The sequence below is a fragment of the Adiantum capillus-veneris genome, chromosome 22 (genome assembly GCF_014529385.1).
Source record: "Adiantum capillus-veneris isolate H3 chromosome 22, ASM1452938v2, whole genome shotgun sequence".
In the NCBI taxonomy this organism is placed as follows: domain Eukaryota; kingdom Viridiplantae; phylum Streptophyta; class Polypodiopsida; order Polypodiales; family Pteridaceae; genus Adiantum; species Adiantum capillus-veneris.
The window spans coordinates 124,943,688-124,968,458 of record NC_140952.1 but is presented as its reverse complement, the minus strand read 5'-3'; the positions used below and the strand labels follow the sequence as shown (position 1 = coordinate 124,968,458).

At 44.3% G+C, this 24,771-nt stretch overlaps 1 protein-coding gene across 1 annotated transcript in view; it reads left to right on the top strand.

Annotated features, from left to right (window-relative positions):
• Positions 1 to 20,095, top strand: part of LOC147430161 (protein JOKA2-like) — a 43,078-nt gene extending 22,983 nt beyond the window's left edge. Inside the window, exons 2-8 of the mRNA XM_086494663.1 lie at positions 16,864 to 17,269; positions 17,656 to 17,743; positions 17,847 to 17,955; positions 18,099 to 18,419; positions 18,493 to 18,642; positions 18,905 to 19,573; positions 19,693 to 20,095. Coding sequence (XP_086350789.1) covers positions 16,864 to 17,269; positions 17,656 to 17,743; positions 17,847 to 17,955; positions 18,099 to 18,419; positions 18,493 to 18,642; positions 18,905 to 19,573; positions 19,693 to 19,728 — 1,779 coding nt within the window. The 3' untranslated portion in view covers positions 19,729 to 20,095. The remainder of the gene's footprint in view (positions 1 to 16,863; positions 17,270 to 17,655; positions 17,744 to 17,846; positions 17,956 to 18,098; positions 18,420 to 18,492; positions 18,643 to 18,904; positions 19,574 to 19,692) is intronic.
• The last annotated feature ends 4,676 nt before the right edge of the window (positions 20,096 to 24,771 follow it).

Sequence of the window (24,771 nt, the reverse complement as noted above, 5' to 3'; positions counted from 1 at the left end):
CTTGAATGCATACTTTTCAGCTTTTCATGAACAATCCGCATACATTCGTGCTCATTCACGAGTGAAATGTGCTCAACGTTCAATATATCATGCCTAGTAAAAAGGATCACATAAAGACGCTGACGAAAATACAAGAAACGATCACGAATGAAACACTCAAACAATGCGTGCGTACTAATCATGCGAACACATAATACTTCCTGTGAGGGTTCTTTGGACCTATGCTCGAGAGCCAAGATCGGTTCTTCTTGAGTGATCGAATCGTCATGTGGGGGTTCTTTGGACCTCGACTCGAAAGCCAAGATTGGTTCTTCGTGATTGATCGAATCTACAACGAGGTTAGCTTCGCTAGAAAACACATCATCCTTGTGAACAATCACATCATCTTCAGGAAACTTATCATGCTTGTGAGAAATCACATCTTGATCATGCAAATCATCATGCTTGTGAGAAATCACATCTTGATCATGCAAATCATCATACTCATCATTATCATGCAAATCATTGTCATTCAAATCATCATGCTGCTCACAATCATGCAAATCCTGTGTGTCATGCTTTGGAGAAGAAGAGACTGAGAGTGTCTTCGTCTCCTGAATCTCTTGCATCTGTGCCGGCACTTGGGAAAAGAGTCGCAAGAACTCTTGCATGTGTCGCTCGCGCTGTTCTTGTCTTGCCTTTCTTTCTGCTTCTCTTTCTGGTTTGTCTTCTGCGTGTCTGCGTTTCATTTCTGCCATTCTTTCTGCATTTCTTGCTTCGCGTTCTAAATTTTGTTCCAGAAACATCAGCTCCAACTCCTCCATTGGAGTTTGTGCAATCTTTGTCGTAGATGTGGAAGTGGGAGGGTCAGAAAAACCTCCTGGTGGGGAAAATTGTTCTTCGTCTCTCTCATGCTCATCACCTCCAAGCGAAGTATCCATTCCGCTTCCAGTGATGACCATTCTGAAGTCGTGGGTTCTTGTGGGCTTGGGTTCTTAAGTTCACGAGGAACTTGGGTTCTTGGGGGTCTTGGTTCTTGGCGTTCTTGAGTTCTTGAGGTTTTCTTTCACTTGCAAACCGTGTTTGAGAAGGATCTTCTCTTCACCCAAGTTCTGTTCTTTCCCGCGGGCGCACCCCTTGGCGGCCTTGCGCTCACACCAAGGTTGCTTTTTCCTACCTCACGTTGATTGGCCGGCCGCTAAGTGCACGTTTCGCTCTCAATGAGTGAAAAGAGACACAAGGGGAGGCTGGATAAGCCCTTCTTTCTTGGGATTCCTGTCACTCTTCAAAAACACGATTAGGAATCGACACGCCCAAGCGAACTTGGGTTCGTGCGACCGCAACAAGCAAAAAATATTCTTGTGATTCTTGTGGTTCTTTCCTTGAGTGATACAGAACACTGCCAAAGCTCTGATACCAATGTAAGGTGTAGCGGAATGAATGTTTGCGCTTTGCTCAAGATGAGTGCTCCGAACTGTCACAATCTTGGTTACCCCAAGACGAGAATCCAACACAACACACGAGAGAATCACTTAAAATACTTCACAACTTTGAAAACTTGAGTCGACACGGCCCGACGTAGTTCCGTGCCCCGGGGTATTGGCCCCAAAACCTAGCATCCCTTTCAGTATTTCTTTATTTTATTAATGTTTGAGCAAAGTACAACACCCGAAAGGTCGGAGACCCCGGTTATGGAGGGTGTTGACGTGAAAGAGCCATGGTGTGCAGGTGGGTGTGCACACACACAGAGAGAGAGAGAGAGAGAGAGAGAGAGAGAGAGAGAGAGAGAGAGACGCACCAAAGAAAAGCCACGCTATGTTGATATTTCTTAATTTGTGAAGCCTTACATATAAAAGGGACCTTTCCATGCAAACTTCAAAAAGAAGTGGAGTTTTATCTGCATGCTCTAAGAGCTAATTCCCACGGGTAGACATCACTGATCGGATCGGGGCTTGAATACCATACAATCTCTCCCTCAACCTGAACTAGACAGACCACTCTCATGTTACCTCGAGTTTTTGGTGTACTCGTGAACCGCGAGTTTTAGGTTCTCTCACAACCAAGGGTTTTGGTATACCCATAACCTAGTGCTATGATAGTGAACCCCCCCCCCCCCCCCCCCCCCCCCCCCCCCCCCCCCTTAAGCATAGATAGGGTGTAGGTCATAAAATTAGCTACCAACAAATGGAGTTTTTGGTTCACTGCCAAACGTTGGGTTTAAGGTGTACCAATAACCTCATGAGAAGTAGGAAAAAATATAGGACTTGAACAAAAACTGGTATTTTTTGGGAGGTCTTACCACTTATTTGTGTGTGACAGTGTCTAACCCGTACATTTTTATTTGACTAGGAAAAACATAAAAAAGAGTTGATCTAAAGAACATCACTATCAACATAAAGTATTTGGGTTTCAGTATCTCCATCAATCACATTAATGTGATTTTTACCCTTTTAGAAGCATTTATTTGGAGGATGATTTGTGTTACCGTAGTGAACACAAGGATTCTTCTTGAAACAATCCTTTGTCTGATGATTGTTGCGCCCACAAATGGCACAAGACCTGGTACCAATGGATGGCCGGGATGAAGCTGAGGTAGAAACACAATTACTGACTGCATAGGCATTGGGAGTATCAGAAGAACTGATGGGGGATATTGCAGGGGATATTATATATGCGCTAGGAATAATGGGAGAATTGGTACAAGTTACCCTTTTTTCTTCTTCCTAGAATGAATTGACGATACCATCTAAGGATGGCAGCGGATCTTTCTCTTTTAAAACAGTGACAATTTGATGGAATTCATCAGGCAAACTTTTTAACAAAACAAGTATGAGATCTTCTTCTGGCACTGAGGCTTCGACATAAACAAGTTGAGTTTTAATACTCTTCAGTCTGTTAGCTAAAGATGTAATGTTTTTATCGGCACGCATAGCAAGAGAGTACAACTCCATCTTTAGACTCATCATTGAATACTTAGCTTTAGCACCAAAAGCCTTCTCTAGCTGTATCTAGACAGCACTAGAAGATTGCACGGCATCCAAATAATGAATAAAGTCATCATTGAGAGATGTCAGAATAATACTCAATGCTTGCTCGTCCTTGCGTTGTTGCTCTGCGGATAATGCTTCGGTAACTGCAGCGGATGTGCCTGCTTTGTCCGTTGAAAGGGGCTTGACCACACTCCAAAGATTCTTGCGCATTAGATAGCCCTTCGCTTTGATTTGCCAAGTATGAAAACCGGAACCATTGAATTTATCATCAAAACTTAAGTATTACTTTGTTTTATCGTTACCAAATACCACAATCTGCAGAGCTTTTTGAAAAGTTGCTCGTGCTATGATTGTTTTGAAAGGCTACACGCACGTTGACGCCCTTTGCCCGTTGTAAACAGTGTTTTGAGACGCTTGCCTTTGTTGAAGTCGATGATGTTGCCTACAAAGGCGTTCTGAAATGCTCTGCACAGGGTGGATTTTTCGCCCAGGGTTGCCACGAGCTAGGACGATGTTTTGAGAGGCTATAGTTGGTGCGCGTCTTGAGAAGCTGCAATTGGCGCCTTTTGATATGTAGTGCGCAGGGTTGCTAGCTCCAAGGACCGCGTTCTAAAACGCAGTCTGCAGGAATTGCACCACGATGGGTTGCTGTTGTAATCGGTGACGGTAAACGTGTAGAGATGCACACCGCCCAAGGCCTCCTCTACAGCGTCTTGGTTAGCCTTTGCGTTGGCTGATTCAACACTACCTTTTGGGAGCAGATGCTTTTGGGGTTTAGTGCTTTTGAACTGATTGCTTTTGGGCATCCCTTGTACTGTTTAGAAGGACCCTTGGGGCCTCACTCTGCAGAGCACTTGGATGTAGAGTCTGAGAGCAGAGGACCCTCAGGAGTTGTACTTTGCTTTGAGCAATAATAAAGAAATACCAAAAGGGGCATCAGTCTTCGAGGCGAGTGCTTTTGGACATGAAACTCCGCCGTGCCGTGTCGTGTCGACTCCCTCTCTCTCTCTCTCTCTGCCTGCCGGCCTGCTGTCGCGGACCATCAGCCCAGCACTTGCGCCACCTGCTAAAACCCTCTCGTGCTATCGCGGACTAGCAGTCCAGCACTTGCGCCACCTGCTAAAACCCCTGTTGAGCACCTGCGCCACTTGATACAGCAACTGTGCCACTATAGGCTGCATTTCACGCGCCACCTGCAGGCCTGCTAAGTCACTAGCGCCAGTCCCATTGGGTTTTCTGCTGGTATTGGCCACCCACCAGCACACGTTCTTTGTTGGTATTGGCCACCACAGTAGGTAGTCGACCATTACAGGTTGAAGGTCTTCGGGATTTTTAGAGGGAATTTACAAGGAATTTGGAAACTGCAGAACTCATAGAAATTGCAAAATTGACACGTGCAGAAAGCAAATGTATGCCATGTAGGCTTATTGTGGAAAGACATGTATGCATAATGCGGTGCGTGTAGGTTGGTCTCTCCTCTCTCTTAGAAAGTGAAACAAATAAGGGAAGAAAGATGGCGGTGCACTACATGGTCACAAGCAAGAGGATGACAGCCATTGAAAGAGAGTTGAAAGAATGCAAAGCTCACATGGATGAGTGGAAGAAAGAGAAGAACTTAATTCTTGAATGGAAAAAGAGGGAGGAACAGGCGAGGGAGCTAGAGCGCAAGGAGTTTGGGATGAAATTCAAGCTCTAAAAGGTAGCATCTCAGCCCTTCGGAAGGAACTCGACGAAACCAAAGAGGGAGGACGCCTTGAAGATGGAGAAATTCAGCCATCAATGATAGATGAGCTGAATAGTATACGAGCACAAGTCAAAGAAATAAAGGAGGAAGGAGAAAAGAAGACCTCATGGGTGGAGGTTCTCTCCAAAACGCAAAAGAAGATGGAAGAGGCTGAAAAGTGGATTGAAGTTGTCAAGAAGGGAAAGGACAAGGACATTCCGACTACACCCGACATCATCAACAAGACACTAGAAGAGGAACAACAAAGAAGGGTACGCACTCTACATGTGAGAGTGACCGGCCTAAAAGATTCAAATAAGGTGGACCAAGAGGTGAAGAGCCTCATGTCAATGATGGGGGTGGAGAAGCCCTCGCACACACAAGCTTGGAGAGTGGGCAAGAAGAGTGAAGGAGATGGGGAGAGTTCAAAAGAACGGGCTCTCATTTTGCGCTTTCCCTCCATGGAAGAAAAGAAAGACTTTTTAAAGAAGAGGCCAACCCTCAAGAAAACAGGTATCTTTTAGGAGATGATCTTACGCTCTCACACCTTGCACATATGAGAGAGGTCATGCCGGAGATTATAGCAGCAAGGGAGAAGGGAAAGTTAGCCTTCTACAGAAATGGAGTAGTGATTACAGAGCACATGACGGTGCGAGACCTATGGGACCACTCTCAGGATGGCGGTTTGGAACTGTAATGGTTCGTATAGACTTGATGTGGGGGCCTTTGAGGACAGTTTCAGAGACAGAGACATTGTTTTCTACTCAGAGAATCATCAAGCTCCAGGACAGTTGATGCCGCATATATCAGGATACAGATGGGAGACAGCTTGCCGGACATGCACCAGATCTGCGCATGGGACTAGAGGATCAGGAGGTGTAGCAGTTCTTTTCAGAGAGGAGCTCCAACCACTACTACACATAGTTCGGAGAGATGATCAGGCCAGATACTTGTGGGTGAGGCTGAGGGCAGAGACTGGACGTTTCTTGTACATCGCCATATGCTATTTTCTTCCCAGCACTTCAGTATATGCTTCACCCAGAGGACAGTCTCCTTACTCTATACTTGATGATGATATCTGGGAGTTCTCCAAGGATGGAGACATCATACTTTTGGGGGATTTCAATGCCCGTACAGGCAACTCATAGACGCTCTTCTATGACACCTCAGAGGAGATGCTTAGAGAGCTAGAGTCAGAGGAGATGGGGCTTGAGAGATGCTCACACGACAGAGAGCATACAGAGTATGGGAGATACCTGAGTGAGATGACGACTACTCACAGTTTAGCCATACTGAATGGCTTACCGACTTTCCCATCGTCTACAGGTTTTACTTGTTTTCCACACAGACATGGGTCCAGTACTGTAGACTATGTTCTGACACATCCGAGCTTTATCTCTCACATTTAGGATTTCACAGTGGGGCCCAGGCCTGTTGGGATAGTAGTAGATCATGCACTTTTGACATTATCAATTTCCTTTTGAGTACAATACATCTCAGGCCTCACGAGGTGGTAGACATCCACGCTATACTTTTACACTAGAGACTGACTCAGTCTATGCAGAGGAGATACATAGGCTTTTATGCACATCAGAGCCAGTATACACAGTGGAGGAGATCACATCTGTGCTGACAGTGACATTACATGGGGTAGCGAGACAGAGGCATATCCACACACTTAGCCTGGTCAGAGACGTCGTTCTGGGCACATGCCTCAGAACAACTCGTATGATGAGGAGCTTGTATTGGGAGTGATCACCTATAGACAGTCTCATATTGCTATACGATGACTAGTGCGACGGAAGAAGCGAGCTTTCTTGGTCCAGATGGAGCAAGATTTATATTAGCTTTTCCTTAGTAGAGATTTAGGAGAGGCTTGGCGTCTATTCCATGAGCAGTCTCCCCTACCAGTGATTACTTCTACAGAGATATGGGGGCAGTATGCAGCATCTTTATACACTGTACCTGGACAGCCACCACTACCAGATCCACCACAACCATGTCCGGCTACGAGCACCTTCTTTACCACTGAGATGGTAAAGGAGACCATTGACAGGATGAAGACCAGACGGGCACAGGATCATGAGGGTTTGGTAGCAGAGCACATTATACATGCTGGGGATTTGTTGGCAGAGATGCTTGCACGGTTATTCAACCGTGTCATGCGTGAGGGCTTTATGGTAAAGGAGGCCATTGATAGGATGAAGACCAGATGGGCACAGGATCATAAGGGTTTGGTAGTAGAGCACATTATACATGCTGGGGATTTGTTGGCAGAGATGCTTGCACGGTTATTCAACCGTGTCATGTGTGAGGGCTTTCCCGAGTCTTGGAGATTATCTAGTATTGTACCTATCTTCAAGACAGGAGACCCCACAGTGACGGGGAATTACCGTACTACCATGGTAGGACACACATTGGCACGGTTGTATGCATCCATCCTTGAGCATAGGCTGAGCAGTTGGGTAGAGATTATGGGCATACGGGCACCTGGGCAGGCTGGTTTCAGGAGGGGTTTCTCCACACTAGATCATGTCTTTACACTCAGAGCTATCATTGAGGAGGGTCGAGCACATGGTAGACGGATATATTTCAGCTTTGTGGACTTCCGCAAAGCTTTTGACACAGTACCGAGGGCCAGATTGATGCGCCGACTTATGGAATTGGGGGTACCCACAGAGCTGATATGGGGGATTATGGCATTGTACGTTCAGTGATGGGTCATGTACGCACATCAGAGGGGATATCTGACGATAGTTCACTCCCCTATCGGAGTGAAACAGGGATGCCCATTGTCCTCTACTTTATTTGGTATGTATGTTGATGAGGTCTCTGATTATATTGACAGAGGAGGAGATAAGAGGTGCTCAGCTTGCGGGGACATGGATCCCTCTTTTATTGTATGCTAACGATATCGTGTTGATATCAAACTCACTAGAGGGTATGCAGAGACATTTGGACGCATTGCATAGTTTTGCAGGGGATAATGGATTGTGTCACAAAGTGATGACGTGGTGGACAGCAGAAACCCTAATTTCTGCTAGAAACCCTAAAATTCTTGCAAACCCTAATTTTTGCCAAAAACCCTAAGTTCGAAAATCGCGGAGGTGTGTGTGTGTGTGTTTTTTTTTGGGGACATTTTTGAGCGACGCAAATCTCAGCTTTTGCTCTCATTGAGAGAGAGAGAGAGAATTTGCTTTTGCTTTCATAAGCTCTCTGTGAGAGAGGGAAAAGAGCTTTTGCTTTCAGGCTTTTGCTTTCAAGCTTTTGGGGCTCTGCTTTTGGGCATCCCTTGTAACCTTTAAATTAGTGGTGAGGGCCTCACTTCTCAGAGCATCTGGACACAGAGTCTGAGAGTGAACCCCGAGCCACTCTCTTGTACTTTGAACTGATTAATACAAAAAGAAATACCGAAAGGGGCGCCAGTCTTTGGGGCCAATATCTCTAGGCACGGAACTCCACCGGGCCAGTGCAAATCTATTGTGATCTGTGAATTGTTTTGAAGTGGTTATTTGGTGCTGTCGCAATTGATTCTTGACTTGGAGTGTCCAAGTCTGTTACAGTGGTATCAGAGCACGTCCGATTTCTCTTCTACGGGAAATCCGATCCCCAAATTTTTTTTTTCCCGTGCACCTATGGCTTCACGCAAGGATCAGTCAACTCCCTCTGCATCTGGAGAGGCGGGGTGGGATCACAACGAAGATTCAAACAGAGAGTATGGCCCGCCTCGGCCTACTCAGGCGGAGCAAAGAGAGATGAAGCGTCGTCAATTGATCGGCGATGCAGCAAAGATGATGCTTAGTTTTGCGAAGGATCCGAAATCGGCAAAATATATGAGCGAGACTTCTTTTCAGGAAGTCCATGCACAATGGCAGAAAACCACTACACCACGCCCGAAATCTGCTTTCAAGAAACTTTCTGATCCAAAACAATATTCAGAGAAGGAACTAGAAGAGGTGGTTGATGCACGGATTGCTCAGCTTTTTGACGCACAGAAGAAAGCCAAAAAGCATGGCAAAAAGCAAAAGAAAAGCACTGACTTTCCAGGTTATTTGGGTCGTCAGTCGACTTTTGACAAGGCAAAAGAAGAAGCGTGTTCGATTTGAAGGAGTACCTAGTTCTTCTTCTTCTTCTTCCTCTCTGACAGTTCTTCTAGCTCTTCAGATTCGAGCGAAGAAGACAGAAAAGGTAAAAAGCGAAGCAAGAAACAAAGCTTCGAAAAGGGCAAAAAAAGGCAAAGAAGGCTAAATCTTGCCCAGAGCTTGACAGTTCTACTGAGGACTCGTCTACAGATAGCTCAGATTCTGATGATGGAAACTTCTATGCGAACAAGAAGAATATTTACAAAGCCAACCAGTATGACTTTCTCGAAGATAAAAGCAAGAAAGTTCGAGAGTTTAAGGAAGGTGGCCACTCGATCTAAGTTTGATACTTTCTCAGGATACTCAGATGCTTCGAAGGCTTTGTCTTTTATACAGCAATTTGACGTTGCTTTCGTGGGAGGACGCTATTTAGAGCACTCCAAGATTCAGAGAGCTACCTCTTACCTTAAGGAGAATGCTCGTACTTGGTGGTCCACGCTTCTTTTAAACAAGACTGTGCCGGTTAAATGGCTGAAATTTAAAAAGCTTTTTTATTTCTTCTTGGTTGACGCAAGAATATGAATGAGATATACGAGTCGCTTGGAACCATCTTCGGATTACTAAGAAAGGTACAATCAATGCTTATTGTGAAAGATTTTGGAGCTCTTTTCTCATTCAAGAAGATCTCGTACATAGAACAGATTGAGCGGTTCACCTTGGGTCTACCTACAGAGATCCCAGATCACTGCTTGGAACAGAAGTCAGCTTCTATTCAGGAGTTGATGAGTCATGCGAAGCGGGGCTTTGCCATTCACTCTGGCAGTCTGACCTACCCCATAGATGAGGCCATGACACAACAAGCCGAACAGACTTCTGGGAATGAAAGTAGAAAGAAAAAGAGCAACCCAGAGAAAAAGGATGCACGACCCAAGCTTACTCCTGAGGAGAGAGCTCGCTTCATCAGAGAGGGGAAGTGCTTTGGATGCGGGGAACAGGGACATATCTCCGCGAAGTGCCCTAAAAAGGCACAGAAAGAACAGAATGATAAAGACGACGACAGGCCTGAGAGTTTGAGAGCAGCTGAGGAACGTGGCAGAAAAGGCACATAGAAAAGTAGAACTGGTACCACATGGCGTGGGACCTGCACCAAATCTAATGAATGAAAGTACAAACTTTGCCGTTTTTGGGGCAAAGTGAAGGATCAGGAAGCTCTTTTGAAAGAGCCAAGGCCAACTTCTTTTCACTTGGAATTGGCGGCTCAATTTGGAATTACGCCTGAGAGACTGACGCCACAGGCGGAGGTAGTTCGACTGGCACCCAGATGGGATGTTGCCATTACACCGAGCATCGGCAAACTTCGTTTGCAATGACAAGGGTGTTCAGGGCACGCGAGTGACGTTCTACTCAGGATCCCTTGGTACCACAAGAACTACGCCGTGGTTGACTACCGGGGCGAGAAAGCGACTTTGATAAATGAAGGGCTTAGAGATTGTACTTGATGAACTTCAGTTTCTTACTCATTCTTTTGGGAGAGTACTAAACGATGGATAAAGGTTGAATATGTTTTGACCTGATCAAAAGAACGCCAAGATTTTTCTCCATACTCATGCCGATTGCTTTTTAGAGGGCCTGAAGATCAAACCATTGATCGGATACCTGGAAGCACGCCACCGAACCGGCCACCTTACCGTGTGAGCCGAGTACAGAATGAAAAGATGATGAACCGAGTGAAAGACCTCTTGGAAAAGGGTCTGTCCAGCATAGTACTTCACCGTATTGCTCTCCACTATTGTTGGATTTGAAGAAAGACGGATCTTGGAGAATGTGCATCGATTATAGCGCTCTCAACAAAATCACCATCAAGAACAGATTTCCGATTCCTAGGATCGATGATATACTCAACAGGTTACAGGGATCCTCGTGCTTTAGCATGATTGACTTGAAGAGTGGATATCATCAGATCCGAATCGCGCGGGAGACGTCTACAAGACAGCCTTTCGGACGACTTTTGGGTTATTTGAGTTTTTGGTGATGTCTTTTGGCTTAACCAATGCTCCTGCGACATTTAACCGGATGATGGACGGGATTTTTCGAGAGTACAGGCTATTTGTTGGCACTTTCTTTGATGATATCATTGTTTTCTCCAAGAATGAGGCAGAACACAGAGATCATCTGCTTCAGAGATACACTTTTTTGGGATACTTTGTCTCAGCAGCAGGAGTGCAAATGGATCCGGCCAAGATAGACACTACCCGTGATTGGCCCGATTTGAAGAATGTCCATGAAGTTGAAAGCTTCTTGGGACTGTGCTCGTACTACAAACGTTTCATTCGAAAGTTTGCAGAGGTTGCTTCCCCTTTGCATATTCTTGATACAGAAAGGAGTGCCTTTCTCGTGGGGATCCACAGAGGTGACTGCCTTTCAGACATTGAAAGAGAAATTGACTACAGGACCAGATTTGACTTTGCATGACTTGTAGAAGTCATTTGAAGTATGTTGTGATGCTTATGGTTGTAGTCTGGGTGCGGTCTTGATGCAAGAAGGCCATGTCATTGCTTACGAGAGCCGATTGTTCTCTAGGCCGGAGATGACAGCACAGATTTATGAGAAAGAGCTTTTGGTGGTTATCCATGCTCTTACTCAGTGGCGGCATTACCTACTCGGAGCGGATTTTACTATCTTTACAGACCATCAGAGTTTGCGCTACTTCTTGTCACAGAAGCAGCTTTCGGAAAAGCAGATGCGGTGGGCAAACATCTTGTCACTGTTTCACTTTCAGATTGTCCATGTGCAGGGACAGAAGAATGTGGTGGCAGATGCTTTGTCTCGGAAGCCGTTGGTTCTGGCTATTTCCGCGATACATCATAGGAGCTTCGAGGATATGGTCAATCAGTATGCCACAGATACAGATTTTGTAGATATTTTCACACGGATACGGGATGGGGAGACAGTAGCTGGATACTCCCTTCGGGAAGGCTACTTGATGAGAAAGACTATGTTGTGCGTTACACAGCCATTGAGGGAAAAGGTTATAACTGAATGCCACTGTCCACCTGTTACGGGTCACCGGGGCATTGCTACCACCATGAAGGGGTAGAGAGATACTTCTTTTGGCCGAGACTCAAAAAGGATGTGGAAGAGTTTGTGCGCAGTATGCCAGAAGGTCAAGTTTGACAGACATAAGGCACAGGAATTGTTATAGCCTTTACCCATACCCTCCCGCCCCTAGGAAAATATTGAAATGGATTTCATTTTTGATCTCCCGAGAACACAGAATGATCACGATTATTTTTCGATTACATGGCACGTCTGAGACGATTGTCTCCGACAGAGACCCTAGATTTATGAGTTTGTTTTGCAAGGCAATTTGGAAGAACATTGGCACGCAGTTGCAGTTCTCGTCATCGTTCCACTTGTAGACTTGCAGACTGACGGGCAATCTGAGATTGCCAATTCAGTGGTTTTAGATTTATTAAAGTCTTGTATCTCGGATCATGGAAAAAGAACTTACCTTTGGTGGAATTTGCCTACAATAACACGATACACTCTTTGACGGGGAAGACGTCATTTCAGATTGTTGAAAGTGCTGCGAAGGTTCCATCCTTCCTGAGCACGAAAGATTAGATATCTGAAGCGGATGAATATTCGCGAGATTTGGATACGGCTTTTGCCAAGGTTCGCGAGACTTTGCAGAAGTCTCAAGAATGACAGAAAAAGGCAGCGGATCGCCATCGTCGCGACTTGAAACTGAAGGAGGATGATTGGGTGCTCTTACGTTTTGAGAAGGCACGCCCACGAAAGAAAAAGGGAAAGGAGAGGCTTTTTCCAAACCGGACCTTTCCAGATAACTGAAAAGATAAATGATGTCTCCTTCCGATTGAAACTGCCAGATACTTGGAGGATTCACAATGCATTGCATGTGAGTCTCTTGAAACCTGTTAAGGGTGATGTGCCTGATGATGGGGAACCTGATGAGCAACCCGAAGTGGAAGAAAACGAGGAGATCTTGTTCCTGAATAGATTTTGGCACATAAGGACATGAAGAAAGGTAAAGTCCGAAGGCGGTTCTTGGTTAAGTTCATGAACTTTCCTGCATTTGATGCGAAGTGGATGGAGAAGGAGGGCCTAGCAGATACTCCTCGGATTGTGAAACTTTACCTCGATGTTTTGGTTTAGCATAGTCTACTCCAAACGGAACCCAGAAATTCAGCTTGGCTGAAGATCTGGTGTAGTGGGATGCACAAGAGGGGAGTTACTCCGCTCCTTTGTCAACAGATGCCTTGATTTTGATACTAAAGTCATTGATGTCTCTTTGAGCTTCAGGGATACTGAGAGCTGACAGTATTGTGCTGGATGACTTTATGAAATGGAATGCCTGATAATGATACTGATTTGTTCTTGACTTCTTTGAGTGCAGGAACTGATAGACGAAATGACTGCAGCATTTTGGTCTACTTGATCTCGAATAGACATGGTTGCAATAGGAGTTAGTCAATCGGACATCGATGAGGTCCCGATTGCACCTAGATGTGATTGCTAGCTACATTGCCGATAAATCATGGTCTAAGATCCGAATGAATGTTGAATGTCATGCGATGTCTGGTGATGCCCTTCGACGTCGTGTGATGTGACTGTCGATTTTGTACATGTGCTAGATGTGTGTTCCTAGTACATAGGTACTAACAGTCAGTGTCTGCTAAGACGGTTTATGGCTTTTGTCGGTTTTGCAGGCATAATGGCGGTCGATTACAATGCTTTCAAGAGGGGGGTATGTCACAAAGTGATGACGTGGCGAACATCAGAAACCCTAATTTCTGCCAGGTACCCTAAAATTGCTGCAAACCCTAATTTTTGCCAAAAACCCTAATTTCCGAAAATCGCGGAGGTGTGTGTGTGTTTTTTTTTGGGGATATTTTTGAGCGACGCAAATCTCAGCTTTTGCTCTCATTGAGAGAGAGCGAGAATTTGCTTTTGCTTTCAGAAGCTCTCTGTGAGAGAGGGAAAAGAGCTTTTGCTTTCAGGCTTTTGCTTTCAAGCTTTTGGGCATCCCTTGTAACCTTTAAATTAGTGGTGAGGGCCTCACTTCTCAGAGCATCTGGACACAGAGTCTGAGAGTGAACCCCGAGCCACTCTCTTGTACTTTGAACTGATTAATACAAAAAGAAATACCGAAAGGGGCGCCAGTCTTTGGGGCCAATATCTCTAGGCACAGAACTCCGTCGGGCCAGTGCAAATCTATTGTGATTTGTGAATTGTTTTGAAGTGGTTATTTGGTGCTGTCGCAATTGATTCTTGACTTGGAGTGTCCAAGTCTGTTACAGATTGTCTGTCAACCTTGGTAAAACCAAGGTCATGGTATTTGATACCACGCCACAGTGGGTTAGGAGATCAGCACCTACATTCACATATGGGCAAGACAGTATGGAGTACACTGATGCATACACATATCTTGGGGTGGTCTTTAGTGGACCGAGGTTCACACTGAAAGTGGCAGCAGACACTAGATTGACTCGTGCCTATGCAGCCCTAGGCGGTTTAGAGAGGATTTGTTCGCAGGTTCAGTTCCAAGAACCTCGAACAAAGCTCTGGCTTTTCGACACTTTGGTCGCTTCAGTTATGCACTACAGGGTTCAGGTTTGGGGACCGTCTGTTGACAATGCTGGATGGAGTAATATGGAGAGACCCTCGATATCTATGATTTCTAGGCTGATTAGAGCCAAGGCCTCAGTCCCACATGACATCATACGAGCGGAGCTGGCTGACCCACCTATGGAGGTTGAGGCACTCACCAGATCAGTATTATTTGTACACAGCTTATGGGACACCACCAGGGGCAGGTATGCTAGGCTTGCTCTTGAGTCATCCAGACAGCTAGCATTACAGGGAGATACATCATGTTGGTATGCACAAATGAGCTCATGGTTTCAGAGGCATGGTTTCAGCATTGATAGGCTGCCCCCTTTCCAGTATTCCCTTGATGCACCATCTTTGGCTCTTACACGGATGGAGACTACTAGGCTCATTCGGCAGGATCTTATCCAACTTGATAGCAAGAGGACATGGATAGAGCCATCACGGGAGTTGGGTACGAAGAGGGCTTTCTATAGAGAGCATCTTCTCCAACTCACGACAGACGGATTTGTCACACGACCCAGCTACATGGACACACATCTATCTCATGGGTTACGATGTGCCATAGGCCAGATTCGCACATCTTCACACCAGCTTGGGATTGAGACAGGTAGATTCAGAGGCATACCAGCAGAATATGTCAGTTATGCCATGCAGAGCCAGAGACAGAGTTTCACTACATATGTGATTGCACAGTCTACTATGAGATACGGGGACGCTTTCATTGTCTATTAGGAGATGGTTTTGACTCGCTAGATAGAGTCATGAGATATCAGGATCAAAGATGTTTCTACTTGAGATACAGAGACATAGAGACGCTCTATTGAGAGGGCAAACACAGAGACAGCCCCAGAGACGCATCTCAGATTTCTTCAGTCTGAGTACCACAGAGGCAGAGGGGACACCACCATCATAGAGCTCGGCTCCCACCCATACACACACCAGCGGTACTCTCATTGACCGAGCTATAGAGTTGGGGAGATCGAGACAACCGCGACTGAGGGGAGCCACGCAGCACCGGCGGAGATTTCGGCAGAGGATCCACAGGATCCTAGCACGACACCCAGAGTGTCGATCAGGATAGGCTTCATGCTACTGCTATATTATATCATGGTGACACTTATCCCCACTTTGTACTTTGTGGCATGATACCATTGCTCAGCCTACCAGCCACCCATAGGAGTCGGTAGCACTCCTATCTCAGTTTGTTGTTTGTAGTTTTCTTTGTTTGTACCCAGACTTGGTACTAGACTCATCATTGTAATCAGTTGGTCTCATAGGTCATTTTGGCCTTTTGTAGACGTTAATATATCATTTCATTTCATTTCATCTCTCTCTCTCTCTCTCTCTCTCTCTCTCTCTCTCTCTCTCTCTCTAGTAAAGCTTAATGATTTTGAAGTTTCCGTGTGTGTGTTGCTATTGATTTCTTGCTTGAGTGTGCCTGTAACATCCTGTGCCGTCTCTGAGTACTTGTGTATTCTTTCTTGCGGCATTAAGTTCCGCAATAAATAGTGTTAAAGGAATTTCAGTGGTTGGGATGCACGAGTGGAGCCCTACGGTGATATGGGATATTGGGAGAGAGTGCGCTACCTGGTTGTATGCTACAAGAGCTCAGATTGTGGCTTGCATAGCCACAGGGAACAGGGGGAATCGGGCTCAGAATGGAGGAACACCCTGGGGAACCAGCTCCCCAAGCTTTTGAGCTGTTTCCACTTTGTGGCTTCAAAAGGGAACGGTTCCCTTATGGGAACACAAAGTAGGAAGGTTCTTTTGTTTGTGAGGCTTCTGTTAAGCCTTCACGGAAATGTCCACACTCCCCTTTCATTTCTTTGTAGAGTTTTCATAGTATGTATATGCTGCAATGTGCCACATCTTTCTGCAGAATTTGTATTATATATCCAATATGAATTGATGATTACTGAATGATAGTCTGTTTGATGATTGAATAGATGACGTACTGGTTGTACCTAACAATGTGTATTTCCCCCCATTTTTAATCCTGTCCCAACCTTTGACGCTTATTCTCTGTTCTTGCCTGTTGCTTGATTCCTGTCCTGTTCCATGTGGCTGTGATGGATAAAGGCTGGAGGGTAGGTCATTTATGGTCATTCTCTCTGGTGTGGTATCATTATGTGGTGGGAAGGTGAATAAGGCATTTACTTTTCAGAGTTGTGTTCGTATATTGCTCGTTCTATTATGCTATGCAAGTATTAGATGGATTCAGGGCTTTAAAGGGTCTTTGTGATATTGGAATATCTGTTGAAAGGAACACACATGCTTATGTGTTACATAAGGGTTTCCCTGGTTTTGCAACTTCAACTTGGGACTCCATTTCTATCCTTTTTTCTTCAGTCTACAAGTGGAATGACGCCTTCCTTTGTTAATGTCTGGGTAGCAGCATCATGGTTTGCACTGACACTTTCTTAATATCAGCTTACCTGTGTGTTGCCTGCACCAGATCAAGTTTGAAAGCACTTTGCGGAGACTGATTGTTAAAGAAGCAAAGGATGGCAAGCCAGACCTCAACTTCAAAGATTTAGAAGCTAAGATTCGTGACATGTTTAATGTGTCTCCTAAGTGCAGACTGGTGTTGACATACGTGGATCAAGACAATGATGTAGTGACTATGGGAAATGACTCTGATCTACATGATGCTTGCATAGTGCAAAGGATTGATCCTCTTCGCTTGGAGGTAGACGTTAAGCCTTTTGAACTGGATTCTAAAGAGGTTACAGAGCCAGATTCCAGGTCAATTTTGGACTCAGTGGAGAAGCCTTTAGGCTGCTCCGAGTTATCTGAAACAGTTAAGAAGCCAACAGGCTGCGTTAAAACAGCAGCATTTTCTGAACCGCCACTTTTGAAGGGTACTTTTCATCTTTTCTCTTTTGTATTTTCAGTGGAACGTGTAAAATACCTCATGACAGTTGCATGTGTATGTCAGATACATGGGGTTGTATGTTTATTCAGAATCTGTGTGTATTTCTTCTACAAGGATGTATTTGGTTTGCCATTTACACGTGTCTTCTCCATGTTACTCTTGTCCTTTGCACCGCAAGAGGTTTTAGTACTTCTTGACTAAAGCCATATATCTATGCTCATTCAAGCATGCCCAATTTATTGATTTTTAAATCACATTTCAAAGATCAATTCATATTTGCAGCATTAAAATATGTAGTACAGGAAATTTATTAAACGCATGATGCTTCCTAAGTGGGGTGTGTGCACCAATCCTCTAAATTCTGTTGTGTAGTTCAAGAAGCTCCACGCCCATTCCAGAATGGTCTGCACTGTGTCAGTTGTGGGTTCGTGCATGTATCGCAACCTCTCTCAAGATTCAGGTTTTTGAACAAGTTGAACAGCAGATTGAAAACTTATGTTGTGTACACTGTATATACTAGATTTGTGCTTTTTAGTTTACAGTTTCTAACCTTTTCTCTGCAGGAAAAATGGAAATAAGGTATGTCTTGGTTGTGGTGATAATCAAAGAGTTGAAAAGCTTGTACATTCCCAAAGAAGACACGATGATCGTGTGCCACTGAAAGGAAAGATGGTAAAACAGCATCTTTTCTTTTTCAACTTTGTGGGTGTTACATGAGTCATATTATCAGCACAAATTTGGACTCATATTATGTAGTCTAACAGAAAATCGTTTGAATTGTGAGGGTTTATGGAACTACAGTCATGATTTTGCAGGCAAGGCAGTATAATTTTCAATCTGGAACACTGAAGCCTCACCATTCTTCAAAGGCAAAAGTGTGCAAACACTACTTTCCCGGTCACAAGCATGTCCCCTGCCTTAATTTGAATTCAAATTGCCAGCATGGTTACAAAATGCTAGACTCCCGCTTTGTTCATCACCTCAATTTTCCGGATGGCGGGGAGATTATTATGGGAAAAAAGTTCACAAAATCTTGGCGGTTAAGGAACAGTGGCATATTGCCATGGCCTTCTGCAACCCAGTTGGTGTATGCTGGTGGAGATGTGTTGGGATCTCAGAAGGCTTATGCATTGGAGGTACGTTCTCATGTAGCGGCCTTGTATAGCCCTTAATTAAGTCTGCAATATGGTTTAATAAATCAATTTGCAGATACCCAAATCTGGCCTGCTGTTGGGTGCGGAAATCGATGTATCTGTTGATCTTGTGACACCTGATCGGCCTGGCCGCTTTGTGTCCTATTGGCGTCTAATGGCTCCAACCGGTCAAAAGTTTGGCCAAAAGATTTGGGTCATAATACAGGTATAGGTTTGGACATCATGTCAGAATACAAAGATCTGATCAGATGTTCTGGTGTGTGTAATTGCACTTAGGTTTTTTTGCAGTGTATTTGTGGTATGCACAAATAAGGCTCATGATTATTCTACATATTGCTCATAAACAAACACTGCTTGCTTAGGGACTAGCAAAGTTTATGTTACACTGCCCTTGTGTGTTTGCATAGAAGTATGATTGAAAAGGTGAGAGAAAAAATAAGTACTAATTTAATACTGGCAATGGAAAGGTCATCTCCAAGCCCGAGCAGTTGAACCAAATAGGTGACTTTGAATCTGAGCAAGGCCAACGGATGAAGGAGCTAAGTCAGTTGTCCACCCCTTCCTCCAGTAAATGTGAGCCTTCAGCTGTGGAATTGCAGAAAGAGATCAAAGTAATAGAGGAGCATGTACTGCCAGCCAAATTTGCAAGCAAATGTATTAAAGGTTTGACAGAGAAAACTTCTCATGATGAAGCAGAAGATTTTCTACTTTTGTCTACCATACATGACACAGCCTTGTCTAGCATGGCTATAGATGCATGCAATTCAATCGAGGACTCAGTGCTGTCGGATGCTGATGACCATGCCATGGATGTAAGGTTTGTAAAGAGTGGAGTGGGCGGATTTTCGCTTATCAAAAGGTCATCGAAAGAGGCAAGAATTGGAGAGAAGCTTTTGGAGGGTACTACTACGTCAACGGAGTCTGCACATGAAGAGGGGAGGGAGGTTTTTGAGCATTATGAGTCAAGTGATTGCCAGGAAGATATTATCCTTGGCATGCTCAACTCAATGGGTTTTACACAAAGAAGTTTGAATTTGGAGTTGCTTCGTAAAAACAAGAACGACATGCAAGGGATTGTCGATGACCTTGTTGTTGCTTCAGAGTGGGATAATATACTGAACGACCTGGAAGAAATGGTGAGTGTGGACTTCAAATTGTACACAATGAAGTTTAGTTTATACAGGAACTGTTTACCTTTTAGTAAGTGGGATAAGCCAAGAGGAATTAGAGTGATGTGTGTTGTTTAATGATGCAGAATGAAACTTCTGTTGCCACACAAAGGCGGCTTTGAGCTGGTCGGACAGAAGCGAACCCTTCTTTTACATTTGGGAGAGTGCAAGATCTAGCTGCAGCATCCAGTCATAGCTTCTGGGGATTTATCTAAATAGCACAGAGCTCATGTAAAGCTTTCTGTCAACAGCAAAGTAGTAGCGCTTGCAAAGGGCTTTGAATGTTACCATTCAAAAATGGCAGGTGGTCTGTCAGAGCTAGGTGCGGTAAATGGTCTCAAGTCTCAAGAGTTTCAATTGCCCTTATGCTTGTCAATGCTGTGCCCACTGCCTTGCCAGTAAGTAAGGGCAGGATAGAGCTTAATAAGCGTGAAACTCTTCTATTTCTTAAACGTTCCATCGATTGAATAAGGCCTTTTTTATGCCTCCCAAAGATCTCTCTCTCTCTCTCTCTCTCTCTCTCTCTCTCTCTCTCTCTCCATCCAGATATATCTTTAAGGTGTAGGGAATGGTCATCCACTGACCATTCCCTGAAAGAAAGGGCGACCAGCCGGGAGCCATGGTGGGAGCACTTTTTGAAGGGAATGGTCAGTGGTTGACCATTCCCGGCCGTCATTGTCGGGTGGAGGGGGGCCAATAGAACGACACTGGAGCACTATAGCGCTGGAGTAGGGCAGCCCATACAGTGGGCACAGTAGCATTAAAGTGTATCAGGATTCACTGTAGGACGGCGGTGCTTGATAGTTTGAGCTCGCAGAGACTGCATGGATTCCATGGCCTAATGTGGCGGCTGCTGAGCGACAGTGAAGATTATGCATGCTGAGTTGTCGACCTCCGAACTCATTCTGGCTGCTGAGTTGCTTAGCGCTGATTGGATGCAGCCCCCCATATTCCACCCGTTGAGTTGTCTCTCATCCAACACCACTACCCCTTCGTTCCGCTCAGTAATGGCAACTAAATGGAGGGCTGAGATCTGCAGCCCCCCGACGCCCGACTGTGACGGTCTCTTGGGATTGTTCCTACAGCGATAAAATTTCTCTCTCTCTCTCTCTCTCTCTCTCTCTCTCTCTCTCTCTAGATATATCTTTAAGGTCTCTTGGGATAGTTTCCTACGACATTAAAACTCTCTTCTTCTTCACCTTTCTTCTTCTTCTTCTCTGTCTACTCGGACACTCACGCAAAGGAAGAGGCTGATTTCTATTACTTGAAAATCCCATAGAATGCACAAATGGTGCCAATTCTGAGTCATTGATAACAAAGTAGGTCCAAAGGTGACAATCTAGGAATTGTAAAAAACTGGATACAGCCAGTCACATGGCAAATTGTAAACCAGGGTTTAAAATCTTTTGTAAAGAGAGTAAAAAGTGCCATGGTAAGCTAAGTGGAGAGAGGATGACCTCAACCTTTGAGAGATAGGCACTTGCACCAAAAGCATACTCCGCTATTGTATATGAAAAAGTTGAACCACCAAAAGCCAAAAGGACAAGGAACATCTTCAGTGTCAAGAGCTTTGACATTGGGCATTGTATGATTTGACAACAAAATGCAATGGATAAGCAGAAGGGAGAGCGTAAACGATGACGAAGATGAGGCAATTGAAAACATCGAGAAAGTGTAGGAGGATGCCACACGATGAGCAACAAAGCATTCCATTGGAGCTATTAGCCACGATAGAAACCAATCAACTTGCTGAAAGTGGCTCTTGAGGAACTCCAAGAAGTTAGTGAAGAAGGCTTTGATGAGACAACCTTTTGGAAACCTAATATAGAAACTAAATTAGAGTAAAACCAACCAAGAAAGGAAAGCAAGTAACTAATTAGAGTAAAACCAATCAAGAAAGGAAAACAAGTAACGAAAAAACTTGATGTAGAAACTAATTAGAGCAAGTAGAGAGTTGAGTAGCAAGCCAACAACCCTCTCTTGGAAGGTTCGTTGCAAGCTTGGTTGAGTAGTACGACTGGGGAGACCCTCCAAGTGGTATGCATTGTCAACATAGGACTAGTGCTTTTGTTGCAGACAAAATGCCAAGATCCAAGCACTTACCCAAAGTGCAGGTGGGTAGTAGCCTAGGGACTGTGGCCGTGAGATGAAACCCACACGCGCTTCGGGGAAACGGTTGTTGGGGAGTCTTGCGAGCTAGCCAATATTGTTGTGGCTGTAAGGGATGCAACAATAATCACCTAGTGCAGGATGTCATCAACACAGGCAAATAGTAGATTGGTTATGCCGTTTCCCTCTTACATAACAAGTCTTGAGTTCAACCCTTCGTCGCATAGATCTTTAATCCTGTCCTCTTCTCTCTCTCTCACACACACACACACACACACAGTATTGGATGGAGCTACTTAAATATTTCAAGATTGTGTACCGGTTGCATATATGTTTGCATTTTGAGCCAAAGTTTGGTTGATCCACTTTTGTTTGCATCTCAAAGCTTTTGGATGGAGCACAATTGAGAGGCTTTTTGAAGGAGAGACTGTTACAAACGAACTTGGACATATCCAACACACAATCCATTAATGATGATGTGATTAGAGCATGTGGAGCATCAAACGCACAAGTGAGGAATGCTAAACAAGAAAAACAAGGTAATTCAACAAGGAGATGCAATCTACAAGGCTTGGATGCCGAGCTATACCGGTCCAACGAGGATTTGAGAGACAACCCTCAGAAAGTTGCACATAAGTAAGAAGTGATTAACTACTAGATACAATAGAGATGGCCTCCATTCTTGAATACACCATACCATTTTGCATCATTATTTCAAATCACACTTCCACCATGTTTGCATACACTAGCCCCACAATCTTTACGTTCACATACACCCATAATCACCTCATGCATTACACTATCCACTCCATCAACCACGTAACTCAATCCAAACATACTTGTATTTAAAGTAGGAGAAGGGAGAATAATCCTTATTTACTTTTGAATTTCGTTCAAGTATGTCCTTTCTTATTGCATTTGTACTGAGTCATATTCCATCAGGGAGACACATGTTCGATTGTTCGGGACAATATAGATGGCCTCCATCCTCAAATTCACCATACCCTTCTATGTCATTATTATCGATAACACTTTCATTATTTTTGCACGCATCGATCCCACAATCTTTACTCTACCCGCACCCATTATCAGGACACATTACACCGTCCAATTCATCAACTACATATATCAATCTATGCATTTATTATTCCATAAATATACTTGTTTATAGTATCCTTTCTTCCATCATACTTTGTTAAGTAGATGGCACCTAGAGTGTGTTTAATCACCTTGACAATTCACTTGTTTAATTTTTGTCACTATAGCAGTATCTCGTGGCATTTACAACAACTTCTTTGTTGTAAATTTTCAAGTTGTGCTTAAGGAGATTCCAGGTGTTCCATTTGGGTGAAAAAAATATCAATATTTTGGCCTACTAAAACGAGATCTTGGCTAGACATGTTTAGTTAATTTTAAAAAGAAAGATATAGATGCAAACTCAAAATTATACAAATTCACAATTAAGTTACGAGTAGGGTTCCCAATTTTAGAAAATAAAAATCCTTTCAAAACATTTCAGATGACTAAGTGAAGGGAGGAAATGAAAAGTCAACAGACTTTTCATATCCTTATAAAGAGGTGATGCGAATGTGGATTCGTATACTTTTCCTCTTGTTTTCCTTTTCTTTAGCGGTTTATGCTCTTTAGAGTTTCTTTGCACCATGCACTTTGCATGTGTAGTAGTGAATTAAGTTATGAGTAGTAAGTTACTTCTAGTTACTGTTACCATATACATGTGGTAGTGATGTGTGTGAACACACTAGGACTGCCGGGGCATTTTTTCCCTCTTTAGGAGGTTTTTTTCCCCCGTGCATTGTATATACGCCCATCACTCTAGGGCTATCTATCTTTCCATTGCACACTAAGTAAGACACTCTCTATTGTGTGCCTTGAGCTTCCTTCGTCTTCTCCAAGCTGTGTGTGTTTCTCTGCAATCCTAATTCCAACAATTGGTATTAGAGCAGGTCACGTCCTCCCGAGCATAGTCGCCAGCTGCTCCAGCACACACCTGCTCACTTTCTCCGATTTCAGTGAGCTTTGGCGAGCGTTCGCAGGTCGACAAAAATTTTGGGTAAGCTCAAAGAGCTTGGTCTGCTCAGAATTTTGATTTGGGCTCATTTCGGCATCCGTTTCCACTACAGGCAGTACTACAAAGGCTATTTCGTCATTTTATGCAAAATTTCTGTCAGTGTCGTTTTCTGCATAATAGGTGCCTTATAGTCTTCTACGGTTTGTGCTATATAGCACAGGTTGTTCCTGCTCCGTTTCTCCTATTTTCGGGCAGTTTTCACATCAGGTGCAACATTTACCATGGCTGACAACAACAACACAGATGTGTTCAAGATGTTTGCTGCTGAGGACAGGTTGGATGGGGACAACTACCCTATGTGGGCTTATATGATGCAACATGTTCTTGTGTCAAAGGGTGTCTGGAACATTGTGCAGGGCATTGATGTACGTCCTGGTTCTGAGGATGTAGGCGATGTTGAGGATGTTGCAGGTCTTGCTACAAGGATTGCAGCTATTAGAGTTGTTTTGCCTACGGCAGAACAAGCTCGTTGGGATGTTAAGGATGCGCAGGCTCATGCATTGATTGCGTTTTCTGTGAAGCGCACCATTGTTCCTCACATCCGTTCAGCAAAATCTGCAAAACAGGCTTGGGATATTTTAGCAGGTCTTTATGCAACCGCAATGAGGCTAAAATTGCTTTGCTGCGTAAAGAGCTGGAGTCGAAGATTATGCAGGAGGAAGATGATATGGACACTTTCCTTGCTAGTGTCAAGGATATCAATGAGCAGCTTATTTCTGCAGGTGAAGTCATTTCAGACAGTTCCCTTGTGCAGACTGTTCTTGATGCCTTACCAGATTCCTACCAGACTTTTGCGACACATGACCCAAGGAAATCCTGAAGTTGTCAAGTTTGATGCATTATGCACATTGCTGTTGCAAGAGTCACTTTCCAGAAAAAACAGGACTAGGCAGCGTGCAGTTGAACAGGCTTTTATTGCTTCTCAAAGAAAGGGTGGTAACAGTAATGCAACCACTTCTTATGGTTC